This window comes from Myotis myotis, unplaced genomic scaffold (genome assembly GCF_014108235.1).
Source record: "Myotis myotis isolate mMyoMyo1 unplaced genomic scaffold, mMyoMyo1.p scaffold_m19_p_7, whole genome shotgun sequence".
Lineage (NCBI taxonomy): Eukaryota > Metazoa > Chordata > Mammalia > Chiroptera > Vespertilionidae > Myotis > Myotis myotis.
Window position 1 is genome coordinate 38,603,952 of NW_023416379.1, and position 24,617 is coordinate 38,628,568.

Consider the following 24,617-nt stretch of genomic DNA (forward strand, 5'->3'; position numbering starts at 1 on the left):
TTATTGTGTGATCTTTTGAACCAGTCTGATGTAGTATGGTAATAGTTTCTATACTTGTGTATAAATCATATGGGGAATTCTTTTTATTTTTATTTTATTTCCCAGAATGTTCGTTCACCAAACATTTTTTAAATATATATATATATATATATATATATATATATATTTTTTTTTTTTAATATATTTTATTGATTTTTTACAGAGAGGAAGGGAGAGGGATAGAGAGTTAGAAACATCGATGAGAGAGATACATCGATCAGCTGCCTCCTGCACACCCCCCACCGGGGATGTGCCCGCAACCAAGGTACATGCCCTTGACCGGAATCGAACCTGGGACCCTTCAGTCCGCAGGCTGACGCTCTATCCACTGAGCCAAACCGGTTAGGGCCACCAAACATTTTTTAAAAATAATTCTTTATTGTTGAAAGTATCACCTATGTCCTGTTTTCCCCATTAACCCCCTCCAGCAGCCCCACCCCACCCCAGGCCCACATTGCCCCAATTGTCTGTGGCCATGGGCCATGCATAGATGCATACAAGGTTCTTGTTTGATTACGTCCCACCCGCCTACCCACCCTCCTCGGCCTTCCCTCCGAGATTCTGCTCTCTGTTCCATGCTTCCATGTCTCTGGAGTCACTCCATTCATCAGTTTATTTTGTTACTTAGATTTGGGGAACTCTTTTTAAAGAGCCTATTCCACTAAAAGCTGGTTTAGTTGACCTGAGATATGAGGTAGGACTCAGGACTTTTTTTTATTATTAATGACTACCCAGATTATTACCATTGAAAACTTATTGAGCTGTACCTCAGTGTATTTGCGCACTTTTCTATGTTTGTGTTATACTTCCACTTCAAAAATTGTTTTAAGCTACTCAGGTAATTCTGAAGTTTACCAGGTTGAAGAACCACTGATGTCTTTGATTTCAATAGTTGAGGTAGGATATGGAGTAGAGATTTTTGATGGACTTCTTTTTGCTCTTTTAACTTTGTGTCCCATATTTAGATGTTATAAATGTTATATTTTGTAAAAGCTATATAAAATTTCATTTTACGATTGTAAGAATTTAATTAGGTTTTTAGTTTTGTTTTGCTATTACATAAACACTGCTAATGTAAACCTCTGCACCAATATCTTTTTGCATGTGGAAATATTTGTAGGATTAATCCTTAGTGAACCTCTTGGTTCAAAAGATATATGCATTTAAAGGAATGATATGGGGATACAACATAGGGAGTATACTCAGTAATGTAGTTACTATGCATGGTGTCATATGGCTACTAGACTTGTCAGGGTGATCATTTTGTAAGGTATGTCAGTATCTACTCATTATGTTTTACACCTGAAACTAATACTGTATGTCAAATCTAATTGAAAAAGAATTTTTTTTAAAAAAAAAAGGGGTGAAAGATGTCACCAAAATGTTCTCCTTACAGGTTGTGCCAAATTTTCACTACCATTAGCACGTATTTTTATTTATTTTTCTTTTTAATAACTTTTTAAAAAATATATTTTTATTGATATCAGAGAGAGGAAGGGAGAGGGAGAGAGATAGAAACATCGGTGACAAGAGAGAATCATTGATTGGCTCCCTCCTGCATGCCCCCTACTGGGGATCCAGCTCACAATCCAGGCATGTGACCTGACCAGGAATCAAACCAACATCTCCTGATTCATGGGTCAAGGCTCAAACACTGAGCTACACAAGCCGGGCATCAGCGGTGTTTTTAGTTGTTTATCTCTCTACCCTTACTGTCACTGGGAACTAAATTTTAATGCGTATCTGTTTGATATATGAAAATGGGATCTTACTGTTTTAACTGGCATTTCTTGTGTGAGTGAAGTTGGGTGTTATCGGCCATTAGTTTTTCTATGTTCTGCCTATTTTATTTGTCAGGTTATTCATCTTTATCTTTCATTGTTTTTTAACTTCTTTATCTTTTAATGAAATTACCTCTTTGTTTTATGTTGCAGATATTTGTCTACAATTTGTTCTTGATGTTTCAACTTTATTTTTGTTTATGATGTATGGTATTTTTAAGCACATAAATTTATATTCCCCACCTTACCTAGCACTATACTCTAGTATAGATGCTCCCAGAATGTAATAATAGTTGAATCCTCCCAAAACTGTTGGAAAGAATTATTATCCTTGTTCCTCTTTCTTTAAAAAAAAAACAAACCAAAGTAGAACATTTTATAAGTGTTTAGTTGAAAGTGACCAGTCATAAGAGTTTGTAATCAGTGGTGACAGTTCAGTGGCTTAAACAAAAAACCTGTGCATTTCCCATTTGTATTTTGATCAAGTTGAATTGAAATTCCTTATGATGATCAGGAAGACATTGACAGGCAAACTTACACTCTAAAGTAATGAGCAAATAATATTAAGAATTACTTGATGTGACTATCAAAAGTATGGCAGTCTTTATACAAAGAGAAATCATAGCCAGCTGAGAAAACTAAATAAAAGAATTTTCTTTAAACTAACCATGATCCTTTTTTAATGTATAATCTGTTAAACTATTAGCTAATCATAGAAAGGATTGGATTTTTTTCTCCCTCCCACTCCCCTACTATTAAAGTGAATCAGATATAATCATGATTGTGTCAAAAGTTCAAAAGGGAAAATGGGAGGTAAAATGAGCCAGATTGGCACTCTTCCCTCAACATTGTACCTGTAAGCTTGATATGTTGTTTCAGAGATTAACTTTATAGACTTCCGTACCCAGAAGTATGAAAATTCTTAGGGAACTCTTTTCACAAGCTTGATCTTAACATACTGAATAAAGAGAGCAGCTAATCCCCTTTGTAAAGTAATTTGAGAGGAGGGAATTCAAAATGTAAAATCTCACCTGCATAAAACACTCAATTCTGTAAAGGCCTTTCTACCTGTAGACACTTACAAAGACTTAATATTTTAATGCGGAAGGGTGAACTTGGTTGAAAAGCCAATGAGTGAAATTAGAGAGAAATAATCCAGTGCTTTCTTTCTGGGAATTATCATCCTGCTCTCCAGGGGACCTAATTTTATTCCCTGGGGGGAATGAGAATACCTCTCTGTACAGCAAGCCAGCATCTCTAAATATAAGCTTGACTTTTAGTATAATAAGAGTCTTGTTAGGTGCAATTTGCTCTTAGTCATTAATACAATGGACAAATGTTGTGGTTACCTGGGAAAGAAAATTCAAGTGCTTTTAAACCTCTTGTGAGATTTGGTTTCATGCTTGAAATCTATACAGTGTTATGCCCAATAGCATCTGTAGAAGATTCCAAGCTATAAGGTATACAACATAGAGAAGTTAATACACTTTAGAAAAAGCTTAGACCACTACAAAGTGGGTTTAAGATCTTGAATAAAAAGCTTCTCTTTAGCTGAATGACAATTACCAGTGGCATTAAGTTTAACAAATGATTAGAATTTTCTTACGAGTGAATTTTATATGATGATTTGTATACAAAATAAGAAGGCAGTCTTTTCTTTTAGTGGCAGTTAACTTTTTTTTTCAGCTCTAAAACAGTTTATAGTTCTATAAGTGCAAAGGTTGAATTAAGGACCAATTATAATCTGAAAGTATATACATTTGACTCTTGAACAGCACTGGCGGTTGGAGTGCCACCCCCCATGCAGGTGAAAATCCTCCTGCAACTTGACTTCCCCAAAACTTAACTCCTAATAGCCTGCTGTTGGCTGGAAGCCTGACCCATAACATAAATAGCCTATTGACACACGTTTTGTATGTTATATGTACTATATACTGTAGTCTTACAATTAAGTAAGCCAGAGGAAAGGAAATGTTACTAAGAACATCATAAGGACAATAAACTACATTTACAGTACTGGGCTATATTTATCAATACCGTAAGTTCATGTCATTTGTTTAGCAATGAATCGTCTGTCATTAAAGCAGTGGTTCTCAACCTTTCTAATGCCTCGACCCTTTAATACAGTTCCTCATGTTGTGGTGACCCCCAATTTCATTGTTACAAATTGAACATAGTTAAAGCATAGTGATTAATCACAAAAACAATATGTAATTGTGTATGTGTTTTCCGGTGGTCTTAGGTGACGGCAACACCTGTGAAAGGGTCGTTCGACCCCCAAAGGGGTCACGACCCACAGGTTGAGAACCACTGGTTTAAAGTATTACATATGTCTCCTTTTCCCCCCATTAACCTCTCCCCAGCCACTCCCACCCCCCTGTTTGTTGTTTTCAGTTTTATATCCTACATCTGAGTAAAATCATGATTCTTGACTTTTTCTGTCTGGCTTACTTTTTTTAGCATTATATTCTCAAGTTCTGCCATATTGTTACAAATGGCAGTATTTTACCTTTTCTTATAGCTGAGTAGTATTCCATCGTACATATGTACCGCATCTTTATCCAACAATCTATCGAAGGACACTTTGTTTTCATGTCTTGGCCACTGTGAATAATGCTGCAATGAACATAGGGGTACATATATTTTAACAAACAAATGTTTTCAAATTTTTGGGGTAGATACCCAGAGAGGGGTTGCCATATTGTTTTCCATAGAGGCTGTACCAGTATACATTCCCACCAGCAGTGAATGAGGGCTCATAAAATTTATTCTTAAAAAAAATTATTCTTGATAATAAAATTGTGATGCTATACAGCTTCCGCTAATTGTCCTTAATCATAAACCACTTTTTATTGGATTTGGTACTATGTTCTCTCTTTTTTTAGGGATCAGTAAAAGATAACACAAGTCTTTCTTCTTATTTTAAACTTAGAAGCTGACATAAGTGATTTTTGCAGTCTCTAAAAGTTTTCTTCCACTCGGATGTAACCTCCAAGTACTGGGCACTATGTTTCCCATTGTTAATTTTCCCCTCAGCCTGTAAAGCTCTGGATCTGTGAATCTGATCTAAAGTGTATGGTTCGTGGTTTCCTACTAGTGTCAAGAGTGACTTTTTGGCATTTTTAAAGATCATTAAGAATAATTCTTTATTTCTTCCATTATGCAACATCTAATCTAATAATAATAAAATATTTTGTATTTCATTTCAAAGTAGTTAAGGTCTGTTTCTCTAATGAGCATTATATACTGAGGTGCCATTTAAACTGAATTGCAATCAGCTAGCTGTATCTTCACCCTGTTCAGTTGACATTTTTATAAATCACTGAAATATAAAAAATCGCCTTTTGTTTATGTAACTAACCTCAGACAGAATGACATCCAATAGTATATGTGCAAATGTGCATATAGAAAGTGTACTGTAGTGTAAATAACATACTTTTTTAACAGCTAAACTTCATTTTGCTAAAGATAAAATGACACCTTAATAACTTTGTGATTTTCTTATCTTAAGGTCACCAGGTTTGCCATGTTATTAATTTGACAAACAGATCTCACCACTCCTTATTTGAAAGTCCCTGTAATATGCTTCAATTTAGAAGTGACCTTTTTTGTTTCAGACAAATCTGCCTATTTTCAAGCTGAAGGAATCTACAGTTAGAAGAAGATACAGTGACTTTGAATGGCTGCGAAGTGAATTAGAAAGAGAGAGCAAGGTAAGAATTATTTGTAATGCAACTTGAAAGCAGAACATTCCAAATTTTAATATTTGCTATTTCTCAGAAAATTACTTTGAATAAAGCGGGTAAAACAAATATGATTTCTTTTTTTCAAATAGTTTAGTTTTGTCTTATTTCATGGGAGATGGAGGAAGTCTGTAATTTTTCCTCAGAACTCTCTTCCTTCTCTTGTCTACGTTAGTGGCCTAATTGAGGCCTTTGCTGACTCACAGTTGGATAACACTTACTTCTTAGCATTATCTTACTATTGCTTCCTTTCCTTCCTATTCTACCTTCCCCTCCATACCCCTTGCCAAGTTTCTCTTCCTCAATACATCTCATATATCATTGTATTTCCAGTGTTTTTACTGACTCTTAATAAGTACATTTTTCATCATTATACATTTATATATAACAAAAATTTCTAAGCCCAGCTGGTTTGGCTCAGTGGTTGAGCTTCAACCTATGAACCAGGAGGTCACAGTTCGATTCCCCGTCAGGGCACATGCCCGGGTTGCGGGTTTCATGCTGGATGCAGCTGATTAATGATTCTCTCTAATCATTGATGTTTCTATCTCTTTCTCCCTTTCCCTTCCTCTCTGAAATCAATATGTTTTTTAAAAAGTTTTTAAACCAGAATTTAGCATACTTTGTGTGATATATGCCGATATTCTTCAGATTAGCTTTTTTGAGAAATATAAAGAAAACTTAAATCCCTAGTTGGTTGGACTGTTGTCCTGTGCACCAAAAGGTTGTGGGTTCAATTCCTGGTCAGGGCACATGCCTAGGTTGTGGGTTTGACCCCTGGATGGGGTGCATTCAGAAGGCAACTGAACAATGTTTCTCTTTCACATCAATGTTTCTCTCTCTCCCTCCTTCCTCCCCTGCTCTTTCTAATCAATTTAAAAAACACATATCCTCCTGTGAGGATTAGGGGAAAAATTTTTTTACTGAAAGACAAAAAAAGACTGTAATAAATAGAAATACTACATTCTTGTTTTGGAATATTCACTTTTTTCTCTCTTAAAAAACAAATCCTCACTGGAGGATATGTTTATTGATTTTAGAGAGAGGAAAGAGGGTAGCGGGAGAGAGAGAAAGGGAGAAACATCAATCAGTTGTCCCTGTACATGCCCCAACTAGGATCGAACCTGCAACCTAGGTATGTGTCCTGACTGGAAATCCAACTGCAACCTTTAAGTGGCTATACAGGATAATGCTTCAACCAAATAATTCACTTTTGAAGATTTATTTACCTTATAAACACTTGAGAGCTCATTCAGTGTGTTCTTTGAGTAATAGAGTTGTGAACAATTAATGTCCCCATTTTTATGATGCTTACATTCTCTTGGGTAAGTTGGGATGGTGGTGAGGGAAAGGCAGAAAATATAGTGAGATATATATATAAAACGTCAAATGGTGATGTGCTCTAAAACAAATTAAATTAAGAGTTTAGCCCTGACCGGTTTGGCTCAGTGGATAAAGTGTCGGCCTGCAGACTGGAAGGTCCCAGGTTCAATTCCGGTCAAGGGCATGTACCTTGGTTGCGGGCACATCCCCAGTGAGGGGTGTGCAGAAGGCAGCTGATTGGTGTTTCTCTCTCATCAATGTTTCTAACTCTCTATCCCTCTCCCTTCCTCTCTGTAAAAAATCAATAAAATATATTTTAAAACAAAAGGAGTTTAAACTAAGAGAGAGCTACTCATAGGATAGTCAAGGGAACGCCTCAGTTACAGGTGGCATTTTAGCAGTAGACCTGACAGAGTAAGGCAGTTTCCATACTTATTTATCTCTAATAATAAAAGCGTAACATGCTAATTAGACCTGACATCCTTCCGGACCACCTTCTGGATGAAGCTGGCGGCTGGAGGGAAGCCCGGGTCCTGGGTGCCAGAGTGAAGCCAGTGCTGGCATCGGGGGAAGGAAGGCCTACTCTTACACGATTTTCATGCATCAGGCCTCTAGTAAATTAATAAAATTCTAATAAAGGTATCTGTCAGGGTCTTTATAAACTTACAAGTTTATATATGAACTTTAGAATCTGACAAAGCTCAAAAATAGCCAGAAATTACTTTCAATGTATACTTAAGCACCTACAGACACCAGAACATATCTTTAGACTGTTCTGAAGGGCAAGTAGATTAGTGGATGTAATATAATTTAGAAGCTGACCCATGTGTTTATTGGAAATTTAGTTCATAACAAAAAAACACTTGATAAGTGGGGAAAGGAATTTATATTCAGCAAATGGGGTTGAAACATTTGGCTGTCTATTTGGGAATAAAGATTTATAACTCATTGTATGTAAAGTATAGATCTTTTGATCTGTAAATGTACAAAACAAGTTAGGAAAGTTTTGGGAAACAAAGGAAATTTTTTATGACTATAGGAAAGAAGTGTCTTTCCCCCTCCCTCAGCTTTATTGAGATATAATTGATAAATAACATTGTGGAAGTTTAAGGTGTACAACATAATGATTTGATGTATGTATATGTTGTGAAATGATTACCACAATAAGGTTAGTTAATACATTGATCAGATAATAATAGCTGTTACCATTTTATTTTATTTTATTTTTTTAAATATATTTTTATTGATTTTTTACAGAGAGGAAGGGAGAGAGAGAGAGAGTCAGAAACATCGATGAGAGAGAAACATCGATCAGCCGCCTCCTGCACATCCCCCACCAGGGATGTGCCCGCAACCCAGGTACATGCCCTTGACCGGAATCGAACCTGGGACCTTTCAGTCCCCAGGCTGACGCTCTATCCACTGAGCCAAACCGGCTTCGGCACCATTTTATTTTATTACTAGAGGCATGGTGCACGAAATTGGTGCACTCTGGGGGTTCCCTCAGCCTGACCTACACCCTCTCGCAGTCTGGGAGCTCTTGGAGGATGTCCGACTGATGGCTTAGGCTGGCAGTTGGAAATCCACGAGGCGGGAGAGGCTCCTGCCACTGCCGCTCTGCTCGCTAGCCATGAGCCTGGCTCAGGGCTTCTGGCTGAGCGGCGCTCCCCCTGTGGGAGCGCACCAACTACCAGGGGGCAGCTCCTGCATTGAGCATCTGCCCCCTGGTGGTCAGTACGCGTCATAGCGACCGGTTGTTCCGCCATTTGGTCGATTTGCATATTAGCCTTTTATTATGTAGGGTTATTTTTGCTAATCTGTATGAAGTTGTGTTGCTCTTTCCCTTTTTACCCTGCTGAATTATTGTTTTAGGATAACTCCTAGTTATAGAAACTCTGCTTCAAGGGTTTGAAGTTTTACATCTTAGAATACATATGATTTGTATTACTGTTGTTTACTATTTATAGTTCTCCTTTGCGTTGTGTGATTACACCTTTTTTTCTGTTTTGGTGTAAAATAGGTTCCAGCTAAGTGGTTGGTTTGTATGCCCAGCTTTTATTAAAATGACCATAAGTAGTCTAAGAGGGTTCTTGATTTGAAGGCATTAATAGTCTAGATTGGTGGTTCTCCACAGGGGCAGTTTTGTCCCCCAGGAGACACTTAACACTTTAGGAGACATTTTTTATTGTCGTAACTAGGGGTACTACTGGTGGTATCTATGCTATTAAATATTCTTATTTTTATTTTTATTTTTATTTTTTTGACTATCCAACCAAGTTTTATTTTTTTTTTTATAATTAAATCTTTATTGTTCAGATTATTACATTTGTTCCTCTTCCCCCCCCCCCCATAACTCCCCTCCTTCCAGTTCCCACCCCACCCTCCGCCCTCACTCCCCACCCACTGTCCTCATCCATAGGTGCACGATTTTTGTCCAGTCTCTTCCCGCATCTCCCACACCCCTTTCCCCCCCAAGAATAGTCAGTCCATTCCCTTTCTATGTCCCTGATTCTATTATAATCAACAGTTCATTCTGTTCATCAGATTATTCATTCACTTGATTCTTAGATTCACTTGTTGATAGATGCATATTTGTTGTTCATAATTTGTATCTTTACCTTTTTCTTCTTCTTCCTCTTCTTAAAGGATACCTTTCAGCATTTCATTTAATACTGGTTTGGTGGTGATGAACTCCTTTAGCTTTTCCTTATCTGTGAAGCTCTTTATCTGACCTTCAATTCTGAATGATAGCTTTGCTGGATAAAGTAATCTTGGTTGTAGGTTCTTGGTATTCATCACTTTGAATATTTCTTGCCACTCCCTTCTGGCCTGCAAAGTTTCTGTTGAGAAATCAGCTGACAGTCGTATGGGTATTCCCTTGTAGGTAACTGAGTTTCTTTCTCTTGCTCCTTTTAAGATTCTCTCTTTCTCTTTTGCTCTTGGCATTTTAATTATGATGTGTCTTGGTGTGGTCCTCTTTGGATTCCTTTTGTTTGGGGTTCTCTGCGCTTCCTGGACCTGTAAGTCTATTTCTTTCACCAGGTGGGGGAAGTTTTCTGTCATTATTTCTTCAAATAGGTTTCCAATATCTTGCTCTCTCTCATCTTCTGGCACCCCTATAATTCTGATGTTGGTACGCTTGAAGCTGTCCCAGAGGCTCCTTACACTATCTTCGTATTTTCGGATTCTTTTTTCATTTTGCTTTTCCGGTTGGGTGTTTTTTGCTTCTTCGCATTTCAAATCATTGACTTGATTCTTGTGCTCCTCTGGTCTGCTGTTGGGAGTCTGTATAATATTCTTTATTTCAGTCGGTGTATGCTTAATTTCTAGTTGGTTCTTTATCATAGCATTGAGGGTCTCATTAAATTTCTTGTAGATCTCATTAAGTTTATCGGCAGCTTCTAGACAGTTCTTGAGAGCCCTTAAAAGTGTGGTTCTGAACTTAATATCCTCCATGGACAATTTTGTCCTGTTTCTTTGTCTCCCCTTTTTTTATGCTTTCTTGGTGCACCCCTTAGTGGTCTTTGTGCGCAGTCTTGTTGTAGTTAAGCCTTGATTGTTGTAGTTGATACTGGGGGGATTTGACCTCCAGGCCAACTGACTGTGAGAATCAGCTGTGTCTGCAGTGGGAAAACTTCTGTCCTCTGGGGAGGTGCTAATCTAGCGTTTGCCTGAGGCTTTCCGGCAAATGGCTCTGTGCAGGGCTTGGGCGGGGCGGGTCGCACGGGATCAAACAGGGCGGGTGGAGGGAGCAGTTATGGCTGCTCTCAGTCCCGTCTCCAGAGGCTCTGCCTCTCAGAGTCCCAGCAACCGCTGCAAACCTCAGAGAGAAAGCTGCCCTCGCGTTCCGACGGATGCCAGACAGTCCCGCTTCTCCCATTTGAGTCTGGGTCCCTAGAGACTCGCCCAGAACTGGAGCTCAGAATCTGAGACTCCCTCCCAATTGAAAACGACAACCGCGCCCTCAGCCACCAGCCCGCTCTGCGCGCACCTCCGCACCTTTGTATTTTCCGCACTGCGCCTCCTCTGAGCCTCAGTATGCTGTTCTCTTTCCTTCTAGTTGAAGAATTTCCCCTCAGCCAGCTTTCCTGTGGTTCTGGGTGATGTCTGTTCCGTCTCTTAGTTGTATTTTTGAAGTGGTTGTTCGAGGCAGCAAACTCTGGTGTTTACCTATGCCGCCATCTTGGTTCTCTCCTATGCTATTAAGTATTCTATAGTGCAAAAGAAAATCCTCCTCCAGTACAAAGAATTATGTAGTTAGGGCCATGATTGAGAAACTCTCAGATAAAGAAGCCAAACTAACCTGTGAAATAAAGAGCTAGCTAGCTGCTGTTTAATTCAAACAAATATTTGACCTCCAAATAATTTCCAGAAGAGAGATATAGTATAAGTTGATCCTAGAGGATAGTTAGGCTTTGAAGGGCAAAATTTGGGATGTTCCTATAGGGTGGGAAGGAAGAAATGACAGGTCTTTGGCGAAAGATAGGATAGCAGATGTGGGAGAAAGTTAACATATTTCTTAGCCTAGGAAATGAAAGTGATGACAAGTTGATTATTTTATCATCACCTCAGACACAAGTAGGAAATACCATGTACAGGATGGCCTGAGGTAGAAGAAACTGATCACTTAATTCTTACCTGTCTCTGTCAACATTGTTAATATTTTATTTCTTTGTTGAATTGAGAGTTGATTTTGGTCCCTGCAGTTTCCATCAGAATAAAGCATTGTCTTTCCCAAGTGACATCAAAACTGTCTGAGGGGCGTGGCAGCTTTTATTTCAGTATTGCTTGAATGTTCTCTTTGTATAGTTGTGCTTTGCTAATAAGTCCAGGAAAAGTGATAATTAAGCTAGGGGCCCAGCCATTAAGGAGCTTTGTTCTGATGAGCTATTTTGCATTGAATATTTTTTCATTGTGTTTTTTGCTGATTCCCTTTTATATTTAAACAAGTTTGACCATGGGATGGCTGTCATACTGAGGATATACTGTATCTTCTTGTTGTGCTCTATAAATGTTCACAACTTAGCATGTTTGAGAACGCTCTTTCCTTATGTTGTTTTAGGTTGTAGTTCCCCCACTCCCTGGGAAAGCATTTTTGCGTCAACTTCCTTTTAGAGGAGATGATGGAATATTTGATGACAATTTCATTGAAGAAAGGAAGCAAGGGCTGGAGCAGTTTATAAACAAGTAAGTGCTTTCTGATTCTCAGGGTGTAAGAGGGAACAGTGTTCTGAGACTACCTTATGTGACTACTAGTAATTTTTATATTAAGCTAAACTTTAATGTTGTTTTTCCTTTTGGCCATTTCCTAACTAATTTTTTGTATTGTTTAAACAAAGTAGCAGTATATAACAAGTTGAATATCATATGATAAAATACACTTGAGTGATTGAAAATGAGTATCTTTGTTTTGACTTAAGTTTTGTATTTGTTTTTCTGGGTTAATTTATGCAAATTGCATTTAAAATTATAGCATTTAAAAGTACAGTTTTACTTATGATTCTTTCTAATTTAAGATGTTCTAGTAGGAACAATAAAACTTAAAATAAATTTCAAATAATTTTGTTTGATTGCAGATGGAGGTATTATCAGCAAGTCTTGTAAAAATGCATATTTTTAAATTTTTATGGCAAAATACATTATTTTGGAAATGCAAGAAGATTTGGGGTTGTTTATCTTTTATTTAGAAACTCTTAAGCTCAAAGTAAAATTTATAACTTAAAATTTTATTTCTACTTAAAAATGGGAATTTTTAAAAGGCCAATAGGGAGAGTTATGCCTGGAAAGCATTCAGAATAATTATGTATTGTCTTAAGTTTAACCAAATAAGGCCAAATCCTAGAGAATATGGTTGTGTGAGCTATTTATTAGAAGCACTTTAATTTTATCCAGTGGTTTGAAGATCTGTGAGTGGTAAGTAAACAGAAGAAAAGTTACACAAAGCCTTTAACTTCTAGTTACCTTCTGTAGACATGACCTTTGTTGTCTTTTTATGAACATACTTTCCTTTTAGAGAAGGTGTTGCTAGATTAGATGTTTTTAAATTCTGAAATAGAAGTCTCTTTGCCCAGTCTCATCTGTGTTAGGTCTAGTGGAAACCTTTAAAAGCGGCCCTGGCTAAGGTAACTCTGTTGGTTAGAGCATCATCCCAATATGCCAGAGCTGCAGATTCAATCCCCAGTCAGGGTATGTACAAGAATCAGCCAAAGAATGTATAAACAAGTGGAACAACATATCAATATTTTCTCTCTCTCTCTCTCTCTCTCTCTCTCTCTCTCTCTCTCTCTCTCTCTCTCCCCCCCTCTCCCTCCCTCCCTCCCTCCCTCCCTCCCTCCCTCCCCACTCCTCTCTCTAAAATCAATAAATAAAGCTTTTAAATAAATAAAGACAACCCCCTCTCCCCCCCCCCCCAAAAAAAAAGCCCTCTGTACATTGGTGCCTATTTCTTACTATTTGGGGCTTTTATTGAACTCCAGTGTATTTCTAGCTCTAATCCTATATCTTTTCCTTCTTTAAAATGGATTCTCAGAATCAGGTCTTATTTCACTTTTAAAGTTAATTTAGGTTTTTATAATATACTATCTAATAGGTAAAGAAGCTGACTGGGTGCATAATGCCAGAAGCAGTGCAACGCTAGTGATTGAATGTTTTCAAATTACCTTGTGACCAAAGGAAAGAAAATTTACCATAAACTTTGGTAAAGTTGTTAGAGCATACCTTTATGGGCAGTTCCAAGTAACACCTACAATTACTAAATTGTATTTGCTTACTAACCTTAAACTATGTGTTTGACAACTCCTCCCACCTCTTTTTATAAAAGATTGGACTAAATTTATCTCTTTTATTCCTAGGGTCGCTGGTCATCCTCTGGCACAGAATGAACGTTGTCTCCACATGTTTTTACAGGATGAAATAATAGATAAAAGCTATACTCCATCTAAAATACGACATGCCTGAAATTTGCCGAGAAGTGGCAAAAAAAACTTTCTGTGACTATGAATGATCGTATGCGCCAGTGAAGAAGCTCTAACTAACTTAGCATGCTGCACAGAAACCGGTCTAACATGCCTGCAGTTACTAACACTCATGCGCTCTGCTCTGTTTTGTTTTGCTTTGGCAGTTGACAAGAAGTTAATTTGCTTTAGTGAAATCCCTCATTCCAGCCTTTCTATAGAATAGCTCTTCCTGGCTCTTTGATGTGCTGCACACTATCGCCTCACACACCTGTTACTCCAGCATAATCCGCAGTGTCCCGACTAAAGTTACTGAACTCGTCTCAGCTGCACAGTTTTTGTGTCATGTTTGCTTCTTGAATCTGATTAACTAGAAATCTCTTATCCCCTTTTTAATATGTGATGTCCTTGACCTAACTTACGTGTAGGAGCACTGACCACTGGTTGCCAGCATCCTGCACACAAGACACACTCGTATGCAGAATGTATCCCTTCAGGCTTGTAATGCCCTTCACATGGAAGATCAACGAGGGGAATCTTTATATTCTGTACAAAAACAAAATCAAATTTATATACTAAAATCATTTGTCTAAAAATTTAAGTTGTTTTCAAATAAAAATAAAACTGCATTTCTGATATGCACTAATTGTGTTGCCTCCGGCTTTTCTTCCTTTATAACTTTCCTACTTAACTCACTTGTTGAGAGGGATTATTTACTAATTATATACTTCTCATTCCTGTAACTTCATTCCTCTTTAAACAGTGGTGATATCAAATATGCCACCACCCTTTGAATGGGGTATTTTCTTTTACACAACAAAAAAAGTGATGTACTAAGAAAAAGCATTCCTTAAGGCTTATTGAGTCATTATGAAGTACTTTGTGTATTTGAAAAATGCTTTATAATCTCAAGTCATTCTTTTTTGAAGACCTTTTAAGATAAGTCAATACCATGTCTCCTAGTTTATAGAAGAATTTTTTTTTTTTTTGTAGTTCATCTGAGTGACTTAAACTTAGCAAGGGTGTAAAAACTTTTTTTGTAGTCAGCAGATTCATGCTCTCTAATTTGGTTTGGGATAGTGGCACTCTTGATCTTCTTTAACCAAGACAAACTTGTATAAATGATAAAAAAGCCTGACTTGTATCTATATATATAAAAGCCCAGTGACCGGAATGATGGAATGACTGGAATGACCAGTGGCTATGACGCGCACTGCAGCAGCCAACCAGCCTGATCTGGGCCCTGATCGTTCCCTGACCCCCTGCCAGCCTGGCCCCCAATTGGCTCCCAATACCCCGATCAGGGGCGGGGCCAGCTGGCCAACTGCCCGTGGCCCCTCCCCCCACCAGCCCAGCCTCGATGGGCCCCCATCGGGGCAGGCTGGCCCGATGCCACCCGTGCACAAATTCATGCATGGGTCCTCTAGTGAATGATAAAACAAACAAACAGAAAATACATGACTCCTTGCTGCGTAGCCTGTGGTATGGCCAGAGCTTTGCAGCCAGAATGTGGCTTTTAGTTTGACTCTGCACAACATCCGGTGCTTATGGGACCCACAGTGACCCAGAGTTCATCCCCAAGGAAAAGCAGGTTTGTCCTCCCACACCAGAGCAGCACCTAGAGACACGTCTGTCCATTTGAGAGGAAACCAGCTTAGGTCTCAGTCAAATTAGGTTTTCCACCAAGAAGATTGGAAATCACAGGGCAAAGTCAGAGCTGCCCTATAAAGCCTTAGTATTTCACAATTCCATAATATTGGAGCTTTCACTTACTATAAGACACAAAGCTAAACAATGTGAATTTTATTTCATTGAGCTAGAGAAATGAAGTCTGTTTTCAGTATTCAGAACGAAGTAATGGTAGCTCTGCTAAACTGAATGATACCACTAAAGCAGTGGTTCTCAACCAGGGATGACTTTAACCCCAGGGGACATTTGGCAACATCCCGAGATGATGTTGCTCACCACTACTGGAGAATGCCACCGAAAACCAGTGGGCAGGAGTTAGAGATGCTACAGACGCTGTGGGGCACAGGATAGCTTCTCACAGGAGAAAAATGTCAGTAGTGCTGAGGTTTCCACTCACTGTGGAATTTTGATTTTGGTCATTCATATATGAGGGAATAATGTGGTTTAGGATGCGCTGTATTGGTCGGCCTGCTTCTAACCACTACAGTTTCCTAAGGGCAGGCAAACTCCAGAAAGCTGAAGGTTTTAAGTTACGTGAAAAGTTACCTATTCCAGGTAACATGTTTTTGCCAGGGATGGTATTCTTCAGTGTTGTCTTTCAGAGAAGTGAAACCATGGTCTATGTTAAAATTACATCTTTAACCTGTAAAGTAAAAATGCAGGGGCTGTTAACTCTAACCACACAGGAGGATGTTCTAGAAGCCCTTAAGAGTCTTCCTAAAAGAATGGAAGTGAACTTGGCAGTGGGTTATGCAGCAAGAGTCGTGGACTCTGTGTCCTAGGAAGTAATTGCTTCGTCTCAACTCCTGCCAGCTGTAGAGGGTCAACATCAGTGGGACCTTGAGTAACTTAGAGCTGTGAAGTACTAAATGTCAAGTCCATAGAACACCAATGTCTGGGGCGTGTAAAGGCTTAATACTAGTTCTCTGATGGCAATGGTAATCACAGATATATTAGTAGTAACAGCAAATGGTACCACTAAATCCATGGCAGTTTTTGGGTGGGTTTATCTGGTATTTGGTTTTTTCTTTGGAGGTTCTGCCCATTGTGATCCTCAGTAGTGATGATGACCTCTGGTGGGGGTTGCTGGGAGCATCTTTTATTTATTACATCCTGTGGCTTTTCAACTTGGCTCTCTTATGGCCCACTCTACGTTAAAAGTCCTATTCCGGTTGCCTTGGCTTACTTGGCTTGTTTTGGTTACAGGAGTGAGGACGAATATAGCCAATGAACGGGGGAGGCCTTTACAGATAAGATTTGTTTGAAATGTGGATGGGCAGGTAGAGAGCTTAGCACACTGCCTGGCATATAGATGAGCCACTCAGTAGGTGCTAGCTGGGATTATTACACTGTGCAAGCGTTTGGACTGGGAAACAAGTTAGAAGCTTTTAGAAGGGCAGAGTATGTCTTCCTCAATAGTTCCTTTGTGATCTTTGCCAGAGAACTTTCCTATGAAATAATATTCTCCTTTGTAGATGAGAAGACTGAGGCTCTGAAAGCTTAAGTGACATACTCCAGGTTAGCCAGGATGTGATGGCCCTGGAATAAGTATATCTGACTCTTCTTGTGGACAGGGGCTGTGACTTGGTACCCAGGCCTTATTTGATGCTCAATAAATTTATTGAGTGAATGAAAGGGTGAATTTTCAGTAACATTTCCTATGTCCTCTAGGCAGAACATCAGTGATTAAATGGCTGTTTTGGTTTTTTTTTAGTTTGACTTTAAGTGAGGGTATCAAAGCTCTTTTTGACCTGAAGAGCTTGCTGATTAGAAGTATCCTATTTTCCCAAACTTAGCTATACACCACAATTACTCTCAAGATTGGGTCCAAGACTTTATTTTTAAAAACATATTCCCAGGTAATTTGGAAATAGCCAGGTTTGGGCACTTAGCTAGAGGCCCTTTGATTTCTAGGAATTTGGTCAGATTTTATTTTAATATTTTTATTGATTTCAGAGAGGAAGGGAGAGGGAGAGAGAGAAAAATCATTGATGAGAGAATATCATTGATCGGGTGCCTCCTGCACACCCTCTCCTGGGGATCGAGCCCACAACCCAAGCATGTGCCCTTGACCAGAATTGAACCTGGGACCTTCCAGTCCGCAGTCCAATGCTCTGTCCACTGAGCCAAACCAGCTAGGGCAGAATTTGGTCAGATTTTATCTTGGCTACTTTAACCTGGCTACTTAAGTCATTACAAAAAGAAATCAGAAAATTGAGAAAATGTCAGAACTAACCAGATGTTGAGAAGTTACTTTTGTAAATCTTGATTTACAGTAAGTGAAGTTTGCCTTGGGAAAATTCATTCCAAAGCCCAAAAGGGAGTTCAGAGGACAGGGTGCTGGGGAACACGGCCCCACGAAGCTTCTACTGTTAGATGAGTGCCATACGTGGACGTGACCAGTAAAATCAATGTGTTTAGCATTTTATATGGGCAAAGTGTTACATAGACAAGGGGCTAAATATGGGCCTTTTTCTCAAGAAACTCAGTCTTTTTAGAACACTGTCATGGAAAGTTCATTGTTAGTACAGCCAGATAGGAGACAGGGCCAGTATGGGACAAGATGGAGGGAAGGGAATGGCCATTCAAAATAAAATAAAGGGGATTCTGGTTTCAGCTTTGACATGTAAGGAGCTTGAAACATGTAAAGATCTTGTCCTTATAACAAGAAATAGCGCCCTAACCGGTTTGGCTCAGTGGATAGAGCATCGGCCTGCGGACTCAAGGGTTCCGGGTTCGGTTCCAGTCAAGGGCATGTACCTTGGTTGTGGGCACATACCCAGTGGGGAGCATGCGGTAGGCAGCTGAATCGATGTTTCTCTCTCATCGATGTTTCTAACTCTCTATCCCTCTCCCTTCCTCTCTGTAAACAATCAATAAAATATATTAAAAAAAAAAAAAAAAGAAAGAAATAGCTGAACATACTGAAAGTGACCTTTCCTGGACGAACCCATCAGAGAATTGAGGTTGCAGGGCAAATTACCGCCCCCAAACCTGGAGAGACAGAATCTGTATCCCTGGAGCAGAAGCTGCTGGAGCGATAGCGGGTAGGAACGCATACATGGTAACGTTGATGAATTGCTGGAGGTTGAGTGTGGTCGCAGTCTTAGAGGGGTCTCCACAGGTTCCTGGGCTTTCCCTCCAGGAACCCCACCAGATCCCCACAGTGAAGAACAAGAAAGACCCCCTATGGCTCTGGCAGGGAGAGGAGATGAATAATCATTGTAAAATATGCCTAGAACTTCATTACAAAGGCCTACTCTGAAGGGTAAAAGACTGCCAGAGCCTCATCCCCGAGGGAAGGATATTCTCACTCTAGCGGCGCTAGCCCATCTAGCCTTCCGGTCTCACCCAAGGGGGAAAAGAATACATCAACAGGGGTGAAGACGTCAAGGAAATGTATTGGGAAAGCTTCAGGCACGGAGGGAGGAAGGTGCCAAGGGAAAAGCTATACCATCAGGGAAACACTCGTGAAGGTTACAGGCCCACGGAAACACTGAGATTTGACCTAGAGATTATAGAACCCCATCCCCCAATATTACCCCACACCACCAGGGCTCCAGTATAATCATAGTGGATTACAGCTGAAAGCTGCAAGACAGACTCTTGAGGAGGAATAATTAGGGAAAACAAAGTTAAGACAGAGACAAAAGGAAGAATTTGCAGCCTCTGGTGCTATAACTACAGCAAACGTTAAACACAGTCCACTCCCTCGCCAGGTAAATCCTCACATGTGAGGCCTGTTTACCTCGGTTTCTGTTCAGTACAACACGTCTGGCTTTCAACAAAAAATTACAAGGCATGCCAAAAGGCAAACACAGAAGAGAGAGAGCAATCATCAGAACCAGAGTCAGATATGACACATGTTGGAATTATCAAACGGAATTTTAAATAACTGATTAATGTGTGGAAGGTTTTTAAAATATGTATATTTTTATTGATTTCAGAGAGGAATGGAGAGGGAGAGAGATAGAAACTTCAATGATGAGAGAAAATCATTGCTCAGATGCCTCCTGCATGCCGCATCCTCACTGGGGATCAAACCCGCAACCTGGGCATGTGTCCCGACCAGGAATCGAACCATGACCTCCTAGTTCATAGGTTGACGCTCAACCACAGGGCCATACTGGCCCGGGAATGTGTGAAAGTTTTTAATGGGAAAAGATAACGTGCAAGAGCAGAAGGGTAGTTTAATCAGAATCGAAAGGAAATGCTAGAAATCAAAATCACTATAACAGGCTTGAAAATGCCTTCCATGGGCTTATGGGCTCGTCAGTAGACTCAAAGTAGTTTAGGAAAGACTCAGTGAACTTCCCAAAGAGAAAAAAAAAAAAAAAAATAGAAAAAAACAGAACATCCAAAAATCGGGATCACTTCAAAAAGTGTAACTTAGATGTAATTGGAATACCAGAAGGCAAAGAACAAGCAAAAGGAATATTTGAAGTAATAATGGCTTCAAAATTAAAGAGACCAAAACGACGATCCAGGAAGCTGAGAGGACACCAAGCAGGAAAAATTCAAAAGACAGAACAATACAGGCATCTCCTATTCTCACTGAAAAAAACAAAACAAATCAAAACAAAACAAACAAACAAACAAATACCAAAGAGCAATAGAAAATCTTAAAAGAAGCCAGAGGGAAAGAGTGAAATAAAGGAGTGCAAGCTTGACAGTTTTTAAAAAAATATATTTTTTTTATTGATTTCAGAGAGGAAGAGAGAGGGGGGGAGAGATAGAAACATCAATGATGAGAATCATTGACTGGCTACCTCCTATGCACCCCACACTGGGGATCGAGCTGGCAACCTAGGCCTGTGCCCTGACCAGGAATCAAACCGTGACCCCCTGGTTCATAGGTCGCCGCTCAACCACTGAGCCACACCGGCTAGGCAGCTTGACAGTTTTGAAACACCTTTGTCAGTAGTCTTGAGACCAGAGATGGCGATATTTTATAACACCTGAGTTAACCTGGAGTCCGGATTTGGGCGGGGAAAAGTCGCATCTTTATGCTTAGTATTCTCTAATTGAAATTTAGCATTTCTTCCGTTACGAGTGTAAGAACAAGCCATAAGAGTAGTATAAACAGAACTTGTGAATATGTCACATCACATTTGTTGTTGCAGATCTTGAACTACGTACACTCACTATTTGAAAATTATTGTAGTTGTAGACCAGCCCTAAGATCTTGTTTAATGTGTTACAGAGACACATTTTATCACCAGGTTTTAAAATATACTTTAGTAAATGTATGTTAACAAATTGGTTTCTTTTCTAGTCCTATATATTTCACTTTACTCTTTTATAAACACCCGAGAAGGGATCTTTGTTACTAGAAGTAACGGACTCCTGTCGCAGAGTGTGGTTCGGATGTGCCGTGAGTCTGCACGACATGGAACAGGCTTGCTTGCCGTGTGTGCAGGAGGAGGGGGAGGGAGGTTGGAAAACAACCAGCCTCCTGTCTCCAGAGCGCTTAGGTTTCAGCCCGGGCTTTTTACATGTGTTACCTCATTCAATTCTGAAAACAACCCGGTGGGGCGGGTATTGTCCCCACTTTACCAGGAGGAGAACTGAGAGCTGAGTAATTTGCCCGAGGTCACACAGCCAGGAAGCCAGGACACGGGTTCTTCCTGACTCTGCTCCTGTGCTGTGCAATGCTGGGCTGCTGGCAGGCAGGCCAGAGCCCTGACAGCGGTGCCTGCAGACTGGCGAGCCGGGGCCTCTGCCCTCCTGGCATCGGGGCCCCTGGTCCCGGCACAGTTTGCCTGGACACCAGTGTTGTTATCAAAGAGGCCATCGAGAGCAGAGGCTCCTTATCTTGATCTGAGGGAAAGTTAAACATTGAAGAGAGTTTGGCTGTAAAACTGGAGCGGCCATCCCTGCTTGGCAGACGTAAACACTGCCGCTTTGTCATTACTGAGCGTTCTTGGTACATTTCCTTTCCTTTCTGCTAGATTATACTTAATCCAGTTGTTTTCGTGTCCAGTAAATCCAAACCATGTTTAACCGGTTTATTCATTGGAGAGTCATGAGGTGAAGAAAGTTTTGTCCTTTCAACTGCCCTGGGGATTTGCTGTCTTCTTTCTGCAAAGGGATTTTCTTGTACCTGTAACCTGAACACTGTGACCTGTGGGTTCCCCGCCCCCCTCCCCCACGCCCCCACTATAAGCAAAATTCTGAGGCTTGACTCTTTGTGTGCTGTGCAGCAGGGACGATGCCCTCTGCGGACATCTCCCGAGGACAGTAGCAATTGGTGTTGGGAATGCTAATCATCCGCTATCACTTCCTCAGAGCCTGGCGGCTCCAGCCACTGCAGCTGCCCCTGCTTGCCTCCGCTGCGTGCTTCAGAATGGACCCCGTTCTGGGATTGCATTCTGGAGAGGTTTGCTTGTGAGCATTTTGGGAGTTGACAATCTCATTTAAACTACAGTGAATGGGTCTCAGACAACAGTCAGCATTGGTGAAATGACAGGTCCTCATACACATTGTCTGGGAGAATAAATTGGCACCGTTTCCATGGAGGGCAATTTGGCAATAACTATCAAAACTATAAGCCCAGCCAGGCTGGTGTTGCTTAGGAGCTGAGCGTTGACCTCTGAGCCAGGAGGTCAAGGTTCGATTCCCGGTCAGGGCATATGCCTGGGTTGCTGGCTCAGTCCCCAGTAGGGAGCATGCAGGAGGGAGCCAACCAATGATTTTCTCTCATTATTGATGTTTCTATCTCTCCCTCTCCCTTCCTCTTTGAAATCAATAAAAAAATATTTAAAAACAAAACAAAACTATAAGCCCAGGATTCCACTTCTAGGAATTTATCTCATAGATGTACTTCCTGTTTTGAGAAATGATATATATGAAAAACAATATTTTCTCTGATTATTAATTGGATAGCTCTGAAAGGCTGGATAGTAAACAGGTAACATTGATTGTCTGGTTGAGGGGATTGGGTGGCCCCAAGACAGAGGAGAGAGATAAACATTTCACCTTATACTCTAAAAAAAAACAACACCAAAAACCAACCAAACACAACTTTTTATTTTGGATTCACAGAAAAGTTATAACAGTCATACAAACAGTTCTCATATACCTCCTCACCCAGTTTCTTCTCATGTTGACATTTTATATGGTCGTGGCATTTTTGTCCAAACTAAGAAGCCAGCATTGGCACATTACTATTACCTACACTCCAATTTACTTGACTTTCCCCATGTTTCCCACTCATGCCCTTTTTCTGTTCCAGGGTCCAGTCCAGGAGACCACATTGCATTTAGTCACCACACACCTTTAGTCTCGCCTGCTCCTTGACATGCATACCATCAGGAGTGTTTTGAATTTTGTATCATGTGACTACTAACTAGTCAAAAATAAGTGAATTTTAAAAGAGAATTAGACTTATAGAGTCCCAGGATGTTAGAACCATAAGAAATCCTATGAGCAATCCAATTCAAGCTTCTTATTTTTCAGACACAGGACGGGACTTGTCCAAGGGCCTCCCCAGAGCCCAGACTAGAAGGGAAGGTGGGTGATGGGGAGCCAGGGGTCCCGGGGGAGCAGTAGAAAGAGGATAAGCTTTAAAGTCACCCAGACTTGGGTTCCAATCCCAGCTCTGAGCCCTTGGGCCAGTAGGTACTCTCTTCTCCTCCTCCTCCTCCTCTTCCTCCTCCTCCTCCTCCTCCTCCTCCTCCTCCTCCTCCTCCTCCTCCCCTTTCTTCTTCTTCTTCTTCTTCTTCTTCTTCTTCTTCTTCTTCTTCTTCTTCTTCTTCTTCTTCTTCTTCTTCTTCTCCTCCTCCTCCTCCTCCTCCTCCTCCTCCTCCTCCTCCTCCTCCTCCTCCTCCTCCTCCTTCTCCTTCTTCTTCTTCTTCTTCTTCTTCTTCTTCTTCTTCTTCTTCTTCTTCTTGTCTGGATTCTCTTGCTCAACATGTTTTAACATGCAGCCATGCTGTTGCTTATATCAGTCATTTGCTTAAAAGACCAAATAAACAAAAACTCAGTTTTTTGAGAAAGTAGTTCTGATTGCAAAGAATTTGTTGAGAAAACTGTGTTTTTCCATCCTTGATCTCTACTTCTGGTGCTGAAATGCGACACCACTGGCCAACACTCCCTTCCTGGGAGCACTTTGAGTCCTCAGGCTGAGGGGAAGGCCTGGGAAGGCACCGGGAGAGGCGGGCCACAGGGCAAGGGAATGGGAAGAAAAGTAAGCTCCCAATATGGGCCCCAAGACTCATTCCACATGAAGACACAAGGATGGATCTGCTTTTATATGGAGTGCAAAATTCAGCTGTAGAAAGCGGAGCTCTGGTCCAGAGCAGCTGTGTGACCTGAGAGAGGTCTGTCACTCACCTGGGCCTCGGGTGTAAAAGTATGGGAGCGGACAGCTCAGCTCTGCATTCCCTGCTATGTCCCTCTGTCATCTCTCCTCCCTCACAGTCACCTCTCTTTGGTTCCCTTGCCCTTGTTTTCCCTGCAGGTATATTTCCTGTAGACACAACAGATGGGCAGGTTTTAACTGAACTTGCATAGGGGACTCCCGAGAAAACAGGCACCTCCTTACTACCTTCCAACTAACTGCGTGTCTCTCCACACACCCTCCAGCACCTGTAAGCGCCCTGCAGTCGAGACTGAATTAGCCATTGCTCCAGCTTTGGAAATTTTAAATAAATTTAACTATAAAAGAAATATAAACAATAAAACACCAATATAAGTATAAATACAGTAAATATGCCATGCTAGTCAAAATAATTAAAGAATAAATAAAACCATCTGATAGGTTGTTTGGCAAATAGATGAAAAAGTAACTTACCCATAACCCCCCCCCCACACACACACACACACACACACTTTTTCCCATGCATATTTCCCGGTAAGAATAGCGCCACATGCCGAAACCGGTTTGGCTCAGTGGATAGAGCGCCGGCCTGCGGACTGAGGGGTCCCGGGTTCGATTCCGGTCAGGGGCATGTACCTGGGTTGCCGGCGCATCCCCAGTGGGGATGCGCCGGAGGCAGCTGATCGATGTTTCTCTCTCATCGATGTTTCTGGCTCTCTATCTCTCTCCCTGTAAAAAAATCAATAAAATATATTAAAAAAAAAAAGAA

General features: G+C 40.5%; 1 protein-coding gene across 1 annotated transcript in view; it reads left to right on the forward strand.

Moving 5' to 3' along the window:
* The window catches only part of SNX3 (sorting nexin 3), a 33,058-nt gene extending 18,573 nt beyond the window's left edge, over window positions 1–14,485 (forward strand). Inside the window, exons 2-4 of the mRNA XM_036317231.1 lie at window positions 5,438–5,533; window positions 11,949–12,073; window positions 13,738–14,485. Of these exons, the coding sequence (XP_036173124.1) occupies window positions 5,438–5,533; window positions 11,949–12,073; window positions 13,738–13,843 (327 nt within the window). The 3' untranslated portion in view covers window positions 13,844–14,485. The remainder of the gene's footprint in view (window positions 1–5,437; window positions 5,534–11,948; window positions 12,074–13,737) is intronic.
* The last annotated feature ends 10,132 nt before the right edge of the window (window positions 14,486–24,617 follow it).